The following is a 14,179-nucleotide window of genomic DNA, read 5'->3' as shown; positions in this document are numbered from 1 at the left end:
CCCCTGGGAGTCTGACAGCCAATGGGATATATTTCTTACACAGGAACAGGAAACACTAAGGTGGGCCCCAACGGGTTATATAAGGGTTTCTCAGCATCTTGATCTTCCCTTTTTGACCTTTCCTTCTCACCTTGAAGTATATGATCATCCTTTTTCACTTTTTGATCTCCAAGGCATGTGGTCCTGCTGTCCACCATGAAACACTTTCCAAATAGCCTCCATGTTTCCAGTGTCCTTTTCCCCACTTGGAACTGAACCCAGAAGGATATTTCTTTCAACATGTTCATTTAAAAGCTTCTTTATTAGCTGAAGTAATATTATGAATGGAAATTGCAGCATGTATTTGAAGTAAGATCCGTGTGCTAAACCATGAAATGTATAGTATTTGTTAAAAATTTATCATTATAAAAGTCAATATATTATTTTATTATTCTTTTGACCATCACAGTCACAAAAGAAAAATGAGGGAAATAAGGAGTTGAACTACAAAACTCTATCTGTAAATGGACTTATTTAGTTTTATAACATTACAGATCTCTTTGCTTAGAATAATAAAAGGACTTCATGTCAGATTGATCAGAAATGGATCTCCCACTCCAAAAAAGAAACAGAATCTATTGTGAATATTATGGGCACTGAGTTTCATTTGAGTTCGGATTTGAAGTTCCTGATACCTGGAAGATCATATTTCACACACTTTCCTAGATCTTAGTCAACATTTTTAAAATGTTGCCTTAGTGTAGGGAATTCTTAGGTCAAATGAATTGAGATGAAATACATTTCTAATATGCTCTATTTTTAAAGAGTTGTGCAAAATATACTTTTCTTTAAGTGGAACATTCTGGAATTCTCCAGAGGATTCTTCTTGGGGAATACCACTTTTGAAACTTCACGGCTTCTCTGGAGAGGGAAGAATACTGAATTAGATTGGGATCAGGAAAGGGGAAATAATCTGAATACTCTTTTGCAAAATTACTACTTGCTCCACAGAAGAAAATCTTTAGGATGCACTGCATCCCTATTACTAATCAAAATAATTATTGTGGATATGTATGAAATTTAAATTAGAAAACTGCAATGGGGAAAGAGATAAAACCATTTTCAGTACAGTATGGTTCAATATGCCCCCTCAAACAGTTTTTAATTTTTAAAAAAGTTGTCTTTTTTGGCTAAGTTGATGGTATAAAATGCTCACTTGCTAATTTAGGGCTCTGTTGAGATCATTGTACAAGATTAAATGGAAAAGGTAGCCTAGAAAACATCCACATTCTTGGACAGTGCAATAAATAACAATTAGACAAAGGTTAGCTTAAAAATTTCTAGTGCATAGTGCATAAAGCTTGTTCTACAAAAATACAATTTTAGATACTGTTCTGCCAGTCTGATTCCTCAGTTGTTCCTTTAATTAAAACAAATAAATCCCACTGTGATCACTGGAGTACAACTTCCAAGTTACATATCTAAAATTGTAGAATTATTTTAGTTGCTTAGTATTTTTAAAAAAATTGGACAGCGGTATTTGAACCTAATTTTATTCAATTATATTTTTATGCAAAGCAGTAATTTAGGACATTTAATATAATACTTAGATTGGTAAATCAAACGAACTTTGTCATGTTTTACATGAACACTTGCCAATAAGATACTTTTCTTTGAATGGTAATACTGGTCTTCTGACAAGAAAGAGATCAGCTGAAAGTTAAATGCAAAAAATACCATGTTATTATTTCCTAAAACAGAACAAATTGTTAACATTAACAAAACCAAATTATTAATGTTAGCAACAAAATAAGAAAATTACAATACAGATACATTTTGTATATGTACAGATTTGTATAAATAATTAGCAAACTTCTCAGGTATGGGGTACCATTATTGTTCAATGACATGGATGTGAAGATAGATAGATAGATAGATAGATAGATAGATAGATAGATAGATAGATAGATAGATAGATAGATAGATAGATAGATGATAGATAGATAGATGATAGATAGATAAACGATAGATAGATTTGAAACAAAAATTCATAGGCAAATGCTTTGAAGAATTCTCTTAAATCTCATACATTTTCTATGAGAAAGATTTCTCTCTTGAAATTTCACATCTTATGCAGGACTGGTGGAAATTTACCAGATGTGGCTATCTCAGAAGGTATTTATTCAATAGAAACTAATTTTGAAAATCCACCTGAGATAATTGAGTCCCTTAGGACCCATGTGTCCTTACACTCATATAAATGATTTAGTAAGAACTATGCCTTAAATAGATTGTCACCTAATCTAAAGAATTAAGAATACTTTTATCATAGTTTTAAGGGCTGAATAAACGTTAGAATATAAATGAAGTAAGTAAATTGGACGATGCTTTTTATTTACAGAGTAGGTCCGGTAATTGCAAATGCAATATGCTACTAATTATTAAAATTATTATAATTTCCTAATTTTGGTTTTAAATGCCACCTTAAAAACGCCAGATAAGTAAAAGATATGGTTTTCGTGATAAAAGTACACAGAGAAGCACAATTACATGTTCAGTAATATATACTATATATCTGGTGCTTTCTAAAGTTATTGGAAACACTAATTAGGATTGACTGGCATTGTAGTTTGATAGTTTGACAGTTCCTGCTATTTTTTGCTCTGATCAAAGAAAGTAGTATTGTACTGTAGGCTTGACTTTGAACAAACTGAACCATTAGCTGACAATGTTTATAATCTAGAGAGGCATCAAGCTGGAGAAAGCAAATATATGAATAAAGTGTGTGCATAACTGCATTCCTATTTGGTAAGTAATATTTGGGATAGGTTCTTAATTATTATTAAACTGCTTGGAATTTCTTATGCAGAAATCCAATTCTTGGAGCAAAGAATCAAAATGGCATAGGCTACACATAATGATCTCGGTGGAAACTCAAAAACCTTAACAAGGGGATATGGCCTACAAAAGATGGCATCTGAATTTCGCTGCTGAGAACTTCTGTCACATTCCAGTTTTCCTTCTTCAATAAAGTGCAGAAAAAACGCTTATCTTAAGATCCCATCTGCTGTAGGGAGTGACTTAATTTTGAAGGAACTTCTGAAGGATGTTCTCATCCCTCCCGTAGTACAGGTGCTGATAGAAGGAACGTGTTGGGCAAACCAGGAATTCTATCATTTTCTATGAATATAACCCACACAACTAGGAATATTCTGCTTTTTTTTTTGTCTGAATCAGCTTACTCTGATTTTCCACTCTCCTTTGGCCCAGACTTGCTGCTATGTAAATTCAACACACAATTCTTACTCATGAAAAAGAATACCTGCTTTCCTTCTCTAGAAGGCAGTGATACACAGCAATGTCTGACTCAAGTTGTGTTTTAATGGACAGTAGAGTTTCATGATTTCTTTGCTGCTGCTCAGTTTCTCCTTGGATTTCTCTTACTTCTGCTTCCAGTTTGCCAATGATAGAGCCTAAATTCTGAAGCTCTATATCATGCCAATGCTTGACATCATAAAGAGAGTTTTCTAAGCCTCTTTTCTGTAAAGACAAAATATCCATGGAGTGTTCGGCATTAAATCTTGAATTTCTGTCTTTATTATTATTAAATCCATACATACTAGTTTTCAAATACAGAATCCTCCTCAGATACATACCATGTTTCTCATATAATAAGGCCGAGTCTTATTTTTTTTTGAGCCCCGAAAAAATGGATAGGCTGTCTTTTCAGGGTGACTTAATTCCCCCCCACTTGCATCTTCAGGCAGGTGGGCAGTGACAGCTTGGATGTTGACCTCGGCATTGGTGGGGCACTTCGTATCGGGGTCAATGCAGGCAGCACCATATCTGGGTGTGCAACAAAAGTACTTCCTAATGGCAAGCCCCCCCACGATTCCCCCACATTTCGCATGTTTTAATATAGGCCTTAATTTGGGGGGAGGGGCTTAATTTCATTTCATGCCTATAAAACATGCTGGGACTTCCTATTGGGGGAGGCTGTAGTGTTGGAGAAACAGGGTATTAATTTCTAGAAGAAAAAGATATTAAAAAATTATTCCTACAAAATATCCTCTATGCACAGTCTAAAGAATTCCAGTCAAAAAGATTATTTGGCCATCAAAATAAATACTAATCAAAAGCATTTAAACAGTGCCAATTTTTCTCATTAACATCAGTTTTATTTCCTTATTATCACAGTGCCTTCCAAAATTCAAGTTAAAAGTGGATAATTTAGTAATGATAGCGATAATTACTGTATTATCAGAAAGTGGGTTCCAGTTTATGATTTATAAAAACTCATGGAAAGTGTTGTTTGATAGTAAACAGTTTAGAGCTGGTCAGCTTTTTATTAAGAATGCACTAGTCTAAAAGCCCCCAAGCTTTGGGGGCCATTTGATATTTTAAGAACATGTGAACTCAAAAGAAAATGGTCATTCTAGGGGTGATGGGATCCTGTTCATAAAATGGCTGCTCTACTGCAATACATATGACCAAAAGAGACAATCAAGCATTTTAATAATGGAATGGAAAATGGTGGTGTCTAAAATATAGCCTTTTAACATAACAGCCTTAACATAACAACCTTTATATCTTAAGTCAAGGGGTACCTGCTATTTTTCATTTAATTTGAAAAGCCCTCTGGAAGAGATCAGTTTAGACTTTTAATAAGATCTGTGTATTCTTTTCCTAAACTGGCTGCTTGGGAGAAGAACAAAATCATTTTTATTTTGATCTAACTCCTAATATATACTGTTTTACAGCTTATTACTGAAAAGTGACTTTTCATCGTAGAAAGATGGTACTACGGATAATTTGAAAGAATTTGAGTTCAAAGGACAAATGGCTGAATCAACATATTGCATTAATCTAGGCTTTAGTGAATTATATTTGTTGAATAAATACTGTTTTTAATAGTATTAAGATAGAAGCCATGGTTTATAAATAGAGCATATAGGTTCACTAACATTCCAAGTCAAAGCCAAACACATTTTCACATAATGTAATATGTGAACCAGGTCAGTGATTTTTTCAGAAAGAGTTTAGTTTAGTTTAGTTTAGTTTACTTTATTGTCATTGCACCTTGTACAACGAAACAAACACCATCTTCAGTGTACATCATGACCATGACCATGAAAATAAACACAAACACACATTCTTCATCCTTCACACATTGAACCGGAAACCCTCGACACCACACCAACACTGCACTATACAGCAGAATTCAAAAGAGCTACTGCCCTGTTTTTCAGCCTATTTGTCCTTGTTTTTATTGTTCTATACCGTCTGCCAGATGGTAATTGTAGTGTATTTAAATAGAGACTTCTAGGGCGATGTTACTATTGGTTAACAGAAGCAACAATACAATTGGTTAGTAACGTTAGTATCTAATTGGCTGCCTATAGCGGTGGGAAGTTTAACTAAATGTCATTGGTTGCGAGCCGTGGAGCAGCCGCTATAAAAAGGGCTGCTGCAGTTCGACTGCAGTTGAAGTTACTGTTTATTATTAAAGAGCTGAAGTCAACTCCAGTCTGCGAGTCTCTTTACTGGCTACAGAACAGTAATAGTTCAAAAAAAGGGTTCCCAGGATGAGATGGATTTTTGAGAATGTTTTGAACTTTCTTAAGGTAGCGAGAGCTATAAGCTCTTCCAAAGAGGGGAGAGGGCAACCAATGATCTTCTGGGCAATGACAGTAACCCTCTGGAGTGCTTTCCTATCTGCCACTGTGCAATTGGCAAACCATACAGAGGTGCAGTATGTTAAAATGCTCTCTATGGTGCAGTGGTCGCCAACAGTTTTGTTTGTTTCAGTTGTTGTTTTCTGAAAGTCTCAGGTAGTATAATCTCTGCTGGGCCCTTTTGACCAGGGCTGCAATGTGGGCACCCCAGGTCAGGTCCTCTTTTAGGGTAACACTCAGAAACTTAAATCTGGCCACTTTCTCCACTTGATCTCCATTGATAAACAAGGGCTGGATGTCTGATCTGTTCCTTCTATAATCCACTATAAGCTCCTTGGTCTTATTGATGTTGAGGACCAAGTTATTGTCTCCACAACACGAAAGCAACCGGTCCACCTCATCTCGGTAGGCAGACTCATCCCCCCAAGATAAGTCCCACCACTGTTGTATCATCTGCAAATTCAGCAAAAGTATTACTAGCGTGAGTGGGAATGCAGCCATGCACATAAAGAGTATAGAGTAAGGGACTAACATGCAACCCTGTGGTCTACCAGTGTTAAGAATAAGGGCTGAAAAGGTATGATTACTTAATCTGACCCTCTGTGAGCGGCCAGACAGGAAATCCATAATCCAAAGGCAGATTGAATTAGAAAGCCAGAAGTTTCAGAAAGCCAGAAGGTCCAGAAGTTTAGACACTAGTCTATGTGGAAGAATTGTGTTAAATGCAGAACTAACATCCACAAAAAGCATCCTCACATAGCCCCCCCTCTGTTTTAGATAAGTCAGAGCAGTGTGAAGAGTGATGGCTATAGCGTCCTCTGTAGATCTATTTTTTCTGTATGCAAACTGGTGTTTATCAAATGTATGCGGAAGACCAGAAATGATGTGCCAACTGATCAGCACAGTCTTTAAGTACTCGGCCAGAGATACTATCAGGACCGGCAGCCTTTCTAGGGTCCACAGCCCTCAGAATGCTCCTCACCTCCTGATCCTCCACAATGAGGTGGGGGCTACACTTGGCTGGTAGTTGTATTTTATCTGTTTCTGATGTCTCCACTTCAAAGTGAGCAAAGAAATGATTCAATTCCTCTGCCATTGAAGCATCCCCCTCAGCAGGGATGACATTGATTGGTTGATGGTTTGTAATGTGTTGAATCCCTTGCCACACCTGCCTGATATTATTGCTATAAAAATTATCCTCAATCTTCTTATAATCAGTCTTGACCTTCCAAATACCTTTCTTCACATTAACTCTGGCAACACTGTATCTTGCCCCATCACCGGACCTAAGGCCTTAGTCCTGTCATGCAAGAGGCACTGGACTTCCTTGGTCATCCAGGGTTTCTGATTGGGATAGATCCTAGTAAGTTTATCCACAGTGATAGTATCTGTGGAGTGTCTGATATAGCACAGAACAGTTGCAGTGTGCTCTCCTAGGTCAGGGTGGTAAAAGATGTCCCAATTTGTGTTCTCAAAACAATCCTGAACTCGTTGGGAAGCATGTTCTGCCCAAGATTTCACTGTCTTTATTATAGGCAGAGCCCGTCTCCTAAGAGGGATGTACACTGGTGCTAAAAGCAGTGACATATGGTCTGATTGTCCCAAATGTGGTAATTGTATAACCTTATAGCCATGTTTGATACTTTGTCCAATATGTTTGCTCCTCTAGTAGCACGCTTAACATGCTGATAGAATCTAGGGAGCACTGCTCTTAAATCAGCTTAATTAAAGTCCCCCGCTATGATATGCACAGCATCAGGACACTTATTCTGCTGATTACTAATAATATTATACAAGAATCCCAAAGCTATGGTAGTATTGGCATCAGGTGGGACATAGACTGCAGTAATCAAAACCACGCTGAATTTCCGTGGAAGATATATGGGTCTACATTTAAGAGTCATATACTCCAGATCCATGGAGTGGTGGCTGTCTACAGTCTTTGTATTAATACACCAGCTTTTGTTCACATAAAGGCTTAAACCTCCCCCTTTGATCTTGCCAGAATCTCTACTCTTGTCCTGCCGGTGAGCTATGTAGCCTTCCAGCTCAACAGCTGCATCTGGAATGAATGAATGAAGCCAAGTTTCTGTGATTAGCAAAACACAGCAGCTCTTGATTAATTCAGTCTTTGCAATCTGTAGCCTTAAATTCATCCATTTTGTTAGAGATCTTGCATTGGTAAGAAATATACTTGGAATTGAAGGCTTCATGGAAATTTACCCAGCCTAAAGAAAACCCCAGCACAGCATCCTCTCTTCCACTTCCCGTTCTTCTTTCTCCACCTCTTCCTCCTTCCTACAGGGATCCATGGCTCCCCCAGGGGCCTAGCTGCCTCCTTTGGTATGTTATGAGAATGTATAAAATCGTCCGTAATAACCTTTTCACATTTCAGTCCAATTTGTAACAAGGCTTGCCAACTATAGATGCTCCTTGCCCCACAGGATTCAATCAAAGAAAGGATCCAAAACACACACAGAATCATGTACACCATACACTGAAAGAAGGAGCGGTTAGCCACAGCATCCATGTGAGCAGCTATTTTGAAAACTGTATCAAGAAACTCTTGATCCCTTACTCACCAGTGTTTTCAGTGATTCAGTCTCTACTTGAAGGCTTTGAATTTTGCAAGCTGTTTCATGAAATTCTGCCCTTAGGGATTCAGCCAACTCTGCCTCTTGTGTTTGCATAGCAGGCACTGTTTCTGTGGATTGCTGACATAATAATGATAAACAGAAAAATATTGTTTTATTTTCCAGTCTCTTCCACATAGGTATATTAGAGAAAAATGAAAGGGAAATTATTGAGTTTTGGATCCAGCTTTTTAATTGTTAACATAAATATAATTCTTAAATAGAAACATTATCAGAAGAAAATGGAAATAAAAGTTTTTGCTAATAAGTAGTGCTTCATGTTGCTAGGAAGAAGTGCTGAGTGTGTAAACACATAATTCATTTCAGTGGCTCTATCTTGTTTTCAGGATTGTGGCTATTCTAATGAGTCACAGATAAAGACTACATTTGTCAAAATGCATTTCCATGTATTTTGAAACATCTCTTCCTAATCAAATCAGAAGCATTGGACAGTCTTAATAATGAATAGCATTACATTAAAACGCAGAAGCACACAACTTGGTTAGATCTAAATTATACTAGTCTCACTTCAATCCCAGTAAAACTGATGACACTCAAGTGATTTGACCCATAAAGTTATACTGTAAGTATGACTATTGTAGGCAGGAACTAACCCAGTAAACTGAAATTGCCTAAATTTCTTAATTTCCTTCAACAAAACTTAGCCAAATTTTTGTCATCTATCCTATTTTAGACCCATGCAAAGACCCAATTCTCTGGAGAAGGCTCTAACGTTGGAAAAGGGTGAAGGAGAGGGATGAAGTCGACCAACAGCAAGATGGATAGATTCAGTTACCCTGAGTAAGTGCACCATTGAGAGACTTGAAAGAACAAGTTAGGCATAGAGTGTTGTGGAGAAAAAACTATGTGGTTGCTAAAAATCAAAATAGTAGCACATAATCATTCTACTGATGAGCAACTCTAGAGAAACAAAAAGCTTCCCATACTCTTGACTTTCGGATTTAGCCTGATAAATGTTTTTGATTTTAGGGGGTGGAGGGGATCACCAATTCACATTTGTTTTGGGAGTTTCCATTCTTTCACTTAACACTAGTTTTTGTTCCATTTGACAATTTGAAGCTAAATCTTGATAAAATAGAGGAGCAGCAATTGCTAGAATTCTTCATCCTAACAGAGCTATAGATAATCCTAGTTGCAATTTTAAACTATCAAAGAGCATCCAAAGAGTGTAATTGGAATGTCTAGAACTTTTTCAGTTACCTATCAAGTTAGGGACATCCACAATGAGGATTATTGTAAAAGTCAAAATGGTGGCTGAAACCATGTGCTTGAAGGCTTGTTTTTTAATATGCATTGCATGACTTTTTGTTCTCTTCTACACATACGCTGGATCAAATGCAAATCCTGTGGGTGTGGTGTTTTACTATTTCCTACTGAATTCTTGCTTTTATTTATAATTTTGCTGAAGAATTCTGCATAATTCAAAAACTTATATTGTATGTTGTTTGATTATGTTTAATTGGCCTAAAAGAATTTGCATTTAATTCTTATATCTTATCTTAGCTTGTTCCATGCTTACCTTAGCATGGAGCAAGATACCAGTCTCAGCATGGTTTTGTTCAATATTTTTCTCCCATTGAATCTGGATTTTCTTCAAAATGTCATCCAAGCTAATTCCAATGGGGGTTTCTGATTCTTCCACTGATGATAAAGCAAGCTGTTTGTAAAGCATTTTGATATCCTGAAAATAAAGTTGTTACAAATAGATGACCAATTCATCTAAATATATAAAATATTCATTATAAAAAATCCTGAAGCACATATTGTAATAAAAGCCAGAGCAGTTATTATTTGATGCAACTTTGCCACTATACAGTGCATTTGCCTCTACAGTAAAGAGTTGAAAGAGAGCTGTATTTCATAGTATCTGCTAGAATTTAATAGAAACATTAAAATCTAATTGTGGCTTTAAGTGGTGACTATGAATATATTTCTCTCCAGAACAAGCCATGTTCAAAGGTGTCTTAAAATGAATGGATGGCTTGCAAAATAATTTTAACTTGTCAGTCTAATAAAACAGTTATCACAGTACTTGCTTGTAATATATTGCTTTGCAAGTTTTTATTTAAATCCAGTACATATTACGTAAGAACATAAAAAGCCCTTTTGGTACAGATTGAAAGCCCATCTAATCTACCACTATTCCCATAATGGATAGCCAGATCTCTCCTAGAACTCCAAAATGTTTGGATTCCACAGCCACTGGTATTTAGAACCATGATTGGGAAGGCTATACAACTGATAGTGAACATATGCTGTACTGCTAATAGCCATTGTTTATTTTCCATAATGTTCTGTGAAAAAACGGAACAGCCTTGAATACATGTCTGTTTGTCTCAGTTTACAACACTTAATATAATTACTAAGGAGAACCCATAAATTTCAAACATGAACACAAAAGAGAGGTTTCATAATGTCTACTTATAAAGTGTTTTTCAGTTATTGGTTCTAATGTTAATTAGACTTTCATCAGTGTTTATTATATTACAGTATTACAAAATGATAAAATGCTTATTGATTAAAATAAGCATTTATTAAAATTCTGGTATCAAAATACTCTTATCAGATATAAAGTTCTTTTCTATCTTTTGTTTAGATAGAAGTAGAATACATATCTTTTTTTTGTTTCTCAGAATTGATTTACCTCTTCATGATTCTTTGACAATAAAGCTAGTTCTTTCTTCATGTTTTCTATCTGACTCTCCAGGTCTACTTTAGTCAAATTAGCATGGTCAATTACTTTATAGAGCGAGTTAATTTCATCTTCCACTACTTTTCGAAATGGTTGCTCATTTTCATACCTGCAATATAAATGAGAATATGTCAAAATACAGTATCATAAAGTTTAGACTTCTGGCATGAAGAACTACTAGTTATTGAACTCATAGTTCCAGTTTCCTCAACTTATTTCCAGTACAATTCCTTTGTTTTTTAAATATTGAAATGCATATTTATTTTTACTTTTAAATTTAATGTTACCTGTCTTTAACATCTTCAGCACATGCTTGAATACTTTCTGTTTGCAACATGAGGCGGGCATTTTCCAGAACTGCATCTCCTACCTATTCAAAGAGTCAAATGTAAACATACATACATACATACATACATACATACATACATATATATATATATATATATATATATATCCAAAATTGTATACGGATGGAACTCTATGCTAGAATAAATTCTTACTTAAGTGGTGTTTGCATGGACATGATTTAATGTTCTCCTGACAGCAGTATAGAGTGGAAAAATGGATGAATCTTCAGAGTGAACCATTGAGAAACAATAATTTGCCGCATGGCACTATTACTATTAGAATGGTTTAAAACAGCTTTTATATGCCAAATATATTAATAGCATGTTTCCTGTACACTGTATTTTCGATGAAATGGCATTCCTCTGTTATTGTATGTGATTATTCCCCAGCGATGACTGTAGATCCCAAAATGTAAAAAAAAGAAAAAAAACTCAAATATCTCTCATAGGAGTTTGGTTCTTTTATAACAAGCATGTTGTTTGAGATCTTATCTATCAGAGCCCACCCACTCCTTCCGTTTATTTTTTGATCTTCTGAAATATGTTACATTTGTCTGTATGTTTGAAATGTGTGGTTATTTCATATGCACTATTAGCTTTTTTTGGACATGTTTATCATTGGTAAATGAGTGGATAGCCAATAACTCCCACACTTGTACGATTATGTTTCCAAAAGCTGGAAATTAGTTTTGAAAGCAGTTGTGGGAGACTTGCAAATGAGGCTTCCCTATGCTGTTAGCACTTATGCTTTGGATGATATTAAGTTTCACTGATTAGTGTGTTAGAGATAGAGAAATGTCTCTATTCCCTAAACAAAATTGTAAATTTAAAATGTGACAAGGAGGGAATATAATGAAAATCTCACTTTATTCATTACATATCGAATCATGCTGGTAAAACGGTTATATAAGTGCATAAACCTGAATAGTTCTGGCAGTATTTCTCTTAATTGTTTAATTCTACTCAACTACTTCAAAGAGAAACAAGAAACAACTTTTCATTCTTCTTTCATATTTTCTTGTGAACTACTCAGAATTGTAGAGAATCAGGTGATACATTAAATAAAGGAATAAAAACTTATAGATCCCCTATGAAAATGCTCAAACTTAATTTGAATATTACAAAACAATATAAACAATAGAATTTACTTTTATGAAGACTGAATTATATCAGGTAGGAGAAACTGTCATTTGAGCTTCATCTTAAGTAGCCTCATCAAAATCTAGGTGAAATTGGCTTTGGTTGACAAATGCTTCATTTTTTTTTTATTCTTGCCATAAAGTTTCATACTTACTTGATGATAAATGGTTGTCCAGCTCTCCCTTAGAGATCCCCATTTACTGTCACTGGAAGATTTCTTGTTCAGGTAAGCACGGATATGTCCTTCAAGTTCCTGGTTGATTTGCTCCAAAGTTTTCACCTTTTCAATATAATCCACCAAGCATCTGTTCATATTCTCATAAGATAGGCTTCGTTCTTTTTCCAAACCTTGGAATAGCGGTATGGTTGTACAAGAACTATGAAGACCTTGTAAGAAGACACTGCTTATCCCCAGAGCTCTGCGGGATATCCGTGTGCCCAGACTGCTGACACTTTCCATAGGTACAATACCTATGTAAGCAGCAGATGGTCTTAAGAGGCTTCCTCCTCTGCTAATACTAAATCTTTGGCTTATGGGCACTGACCTTTCCTCAATAGAAGTTGAGGGTTCATGTTCCGCAAAGGATGTCCTGCTTCTGGGTAAGGACATGCTGTACTTCAGGAGGTTTGCACTAAATGAATTCACTCTCCTTCCCCTGACTTTCTGATGTTGCACATATAGAAATCTGCAAAGTGCTCTCTCATAAACTTCTGGAACATTTCTCATTGTTTGGGGCTACCTATCTCAGGCATATTTGTTAGAACAATTGTTTGGACATTTCACTTGGTCAGCAATCTATTTCATGAGAAATCTGCTACAAGAGCACCATGCAGCAAAGACAATGAAGTAGAGGACCATTATAGATGGGGGTGGGGGATGGGAATCCTCTGTGCATTTAAATATTTGGCTCACTTGATTTCAGCCAGTGTAAATAGTTTTGCTAGAGTCAGGTTTTCAGTGTTAATGTGCTGTTCCCAGTTGTGTTGTGTAATTATCTGATAGGTTGCCAGGAACTGTTTGGTACTGTGAAGGCTAACAACAGTGGCCTTGAAACTGCTATGAATTGCTATGCCTATCTGATATGATACAGTTGAAATGAATGTGGATTTTAAGAACCATATTTATAGTTTGGAATAAATACAAAGAAAATTCTTTATCTAAAATACCTCTTTGGGTGTTACCCCAAGAAGCCTTTTTTAAGAAAGAAATCACAGGAAACCGTAATGGGTGGATTTATAATGAAATATTCTTTGTTCAAAGTGAACCTATTCTTAAAAGAAGAATAGAAAGTCGAACATATCACTGGTTTCCTATCTACAGTATATCACAGGAGTACACCCCCTCGCATTTTGTAAATATTTAAGCATATCTTTGCATTTGACAACACTGAAGAAATGACTCTTAGCTATAAAGTAAAGTAATGAGTATATACTTGTATAACAGTGTAAATGTGCTGTCCCCTCAAAATAATGCAACACACAGCCATTAATAAACATCTAGCAACAAAAGTGAATACACCCCTAAGTGATAATGTCCAAATGGAACCCAAAATGTCAATATTTTGTGTGGCCACCATTATTTTCCAGCTGCCTTAACCCTCTTGGGCATAGAGTTTACCAGAACTTTATAGATTGCCACTGGAGTCCTCTTCCACTCCTCCATGATGACATCACAGAGCTGGTGGATGTTAG

At 35.9% G+C, this 14,179-nt stretch overlaps 1 protein-coding gene and 1 long non-coding RNA gene across 3 annotated transcripts in view; one reads left to right on the top strand and one right to left on the bottom strand.

Annotated features, from left to right (window-relative positions):
- LOC148124018 (uncharacterized) overlaps window positions 1-14,179 on the top strand; it is a 36,805-nt gene that overhangs the window by 10,173 nt on the left and 12,453 nt on the right. Inside the window, exon 2 of the long non-coding RNA XR_015740163.1 lies at window positions 8,982-9,088. This is a non-coding gene — a long non-coding RNA (uncharacterized LOC148124018). The remainder of the gene's footprint in view (window positions 1-8,981; window positions 9,089-14,179) is intronic.
- On the bottom strand, window positions 283-13,680 carry BFSP2 (beaded filament structural protein 2). 2 transcript variants are annotated; one of them, XM_026720392.2, is made up of 7 exons: window positions 12,642-13,678; window positions 11,288-11,370; window positions 10,953-11,109; window positions 9,828-9,989; window positions 8,237-8,368; window positions 3,302-3,519; window positions 283-1,692 (listed from the first exon to the last, which is right to left on the bottom strand). In XM_026720392.2, the coding sequence occupies exons 1-7, from the start codon at window positions 13,212-13,214 to the stop codon at window positions 1,689-1,691; spliced, it is 1,329 nt and encodes a 442-aa protein (XP_026576177.2). In that variant the 5' UTR covers window positions 13,215-13,678; the 3' UTR covers window positions 283-1,688. The 2 variants fall into 2 exon arrangements, with proteins under 2 accessions (XP_026576177.2, XP_087772851.1); XM_087916725.1 differs by lacking the exon at window positions 283-1,692 and having other exon boundaries at window positions 3,182-3,519; window positions 12,642-13,680.

Source organism: Pseudonaja textilis, chromosome Z (assembly GCF_049901715.1).
Source record: "Pseudonaja textilis isolate UNSWEBS1 chromosome Z, rPseTex1.2, whole genome shotgun sequence".
NCBI lineage: Eukaryota > Metazoa > Chordata > Lepidosauria > Squamata > Elapidae > Pseudonaja > Pseudonaja textilis.
Note: the sequence above shows the minus strand (reverse complement) of the source record. Positions and strands in the feature narration are given on the sequence as shown.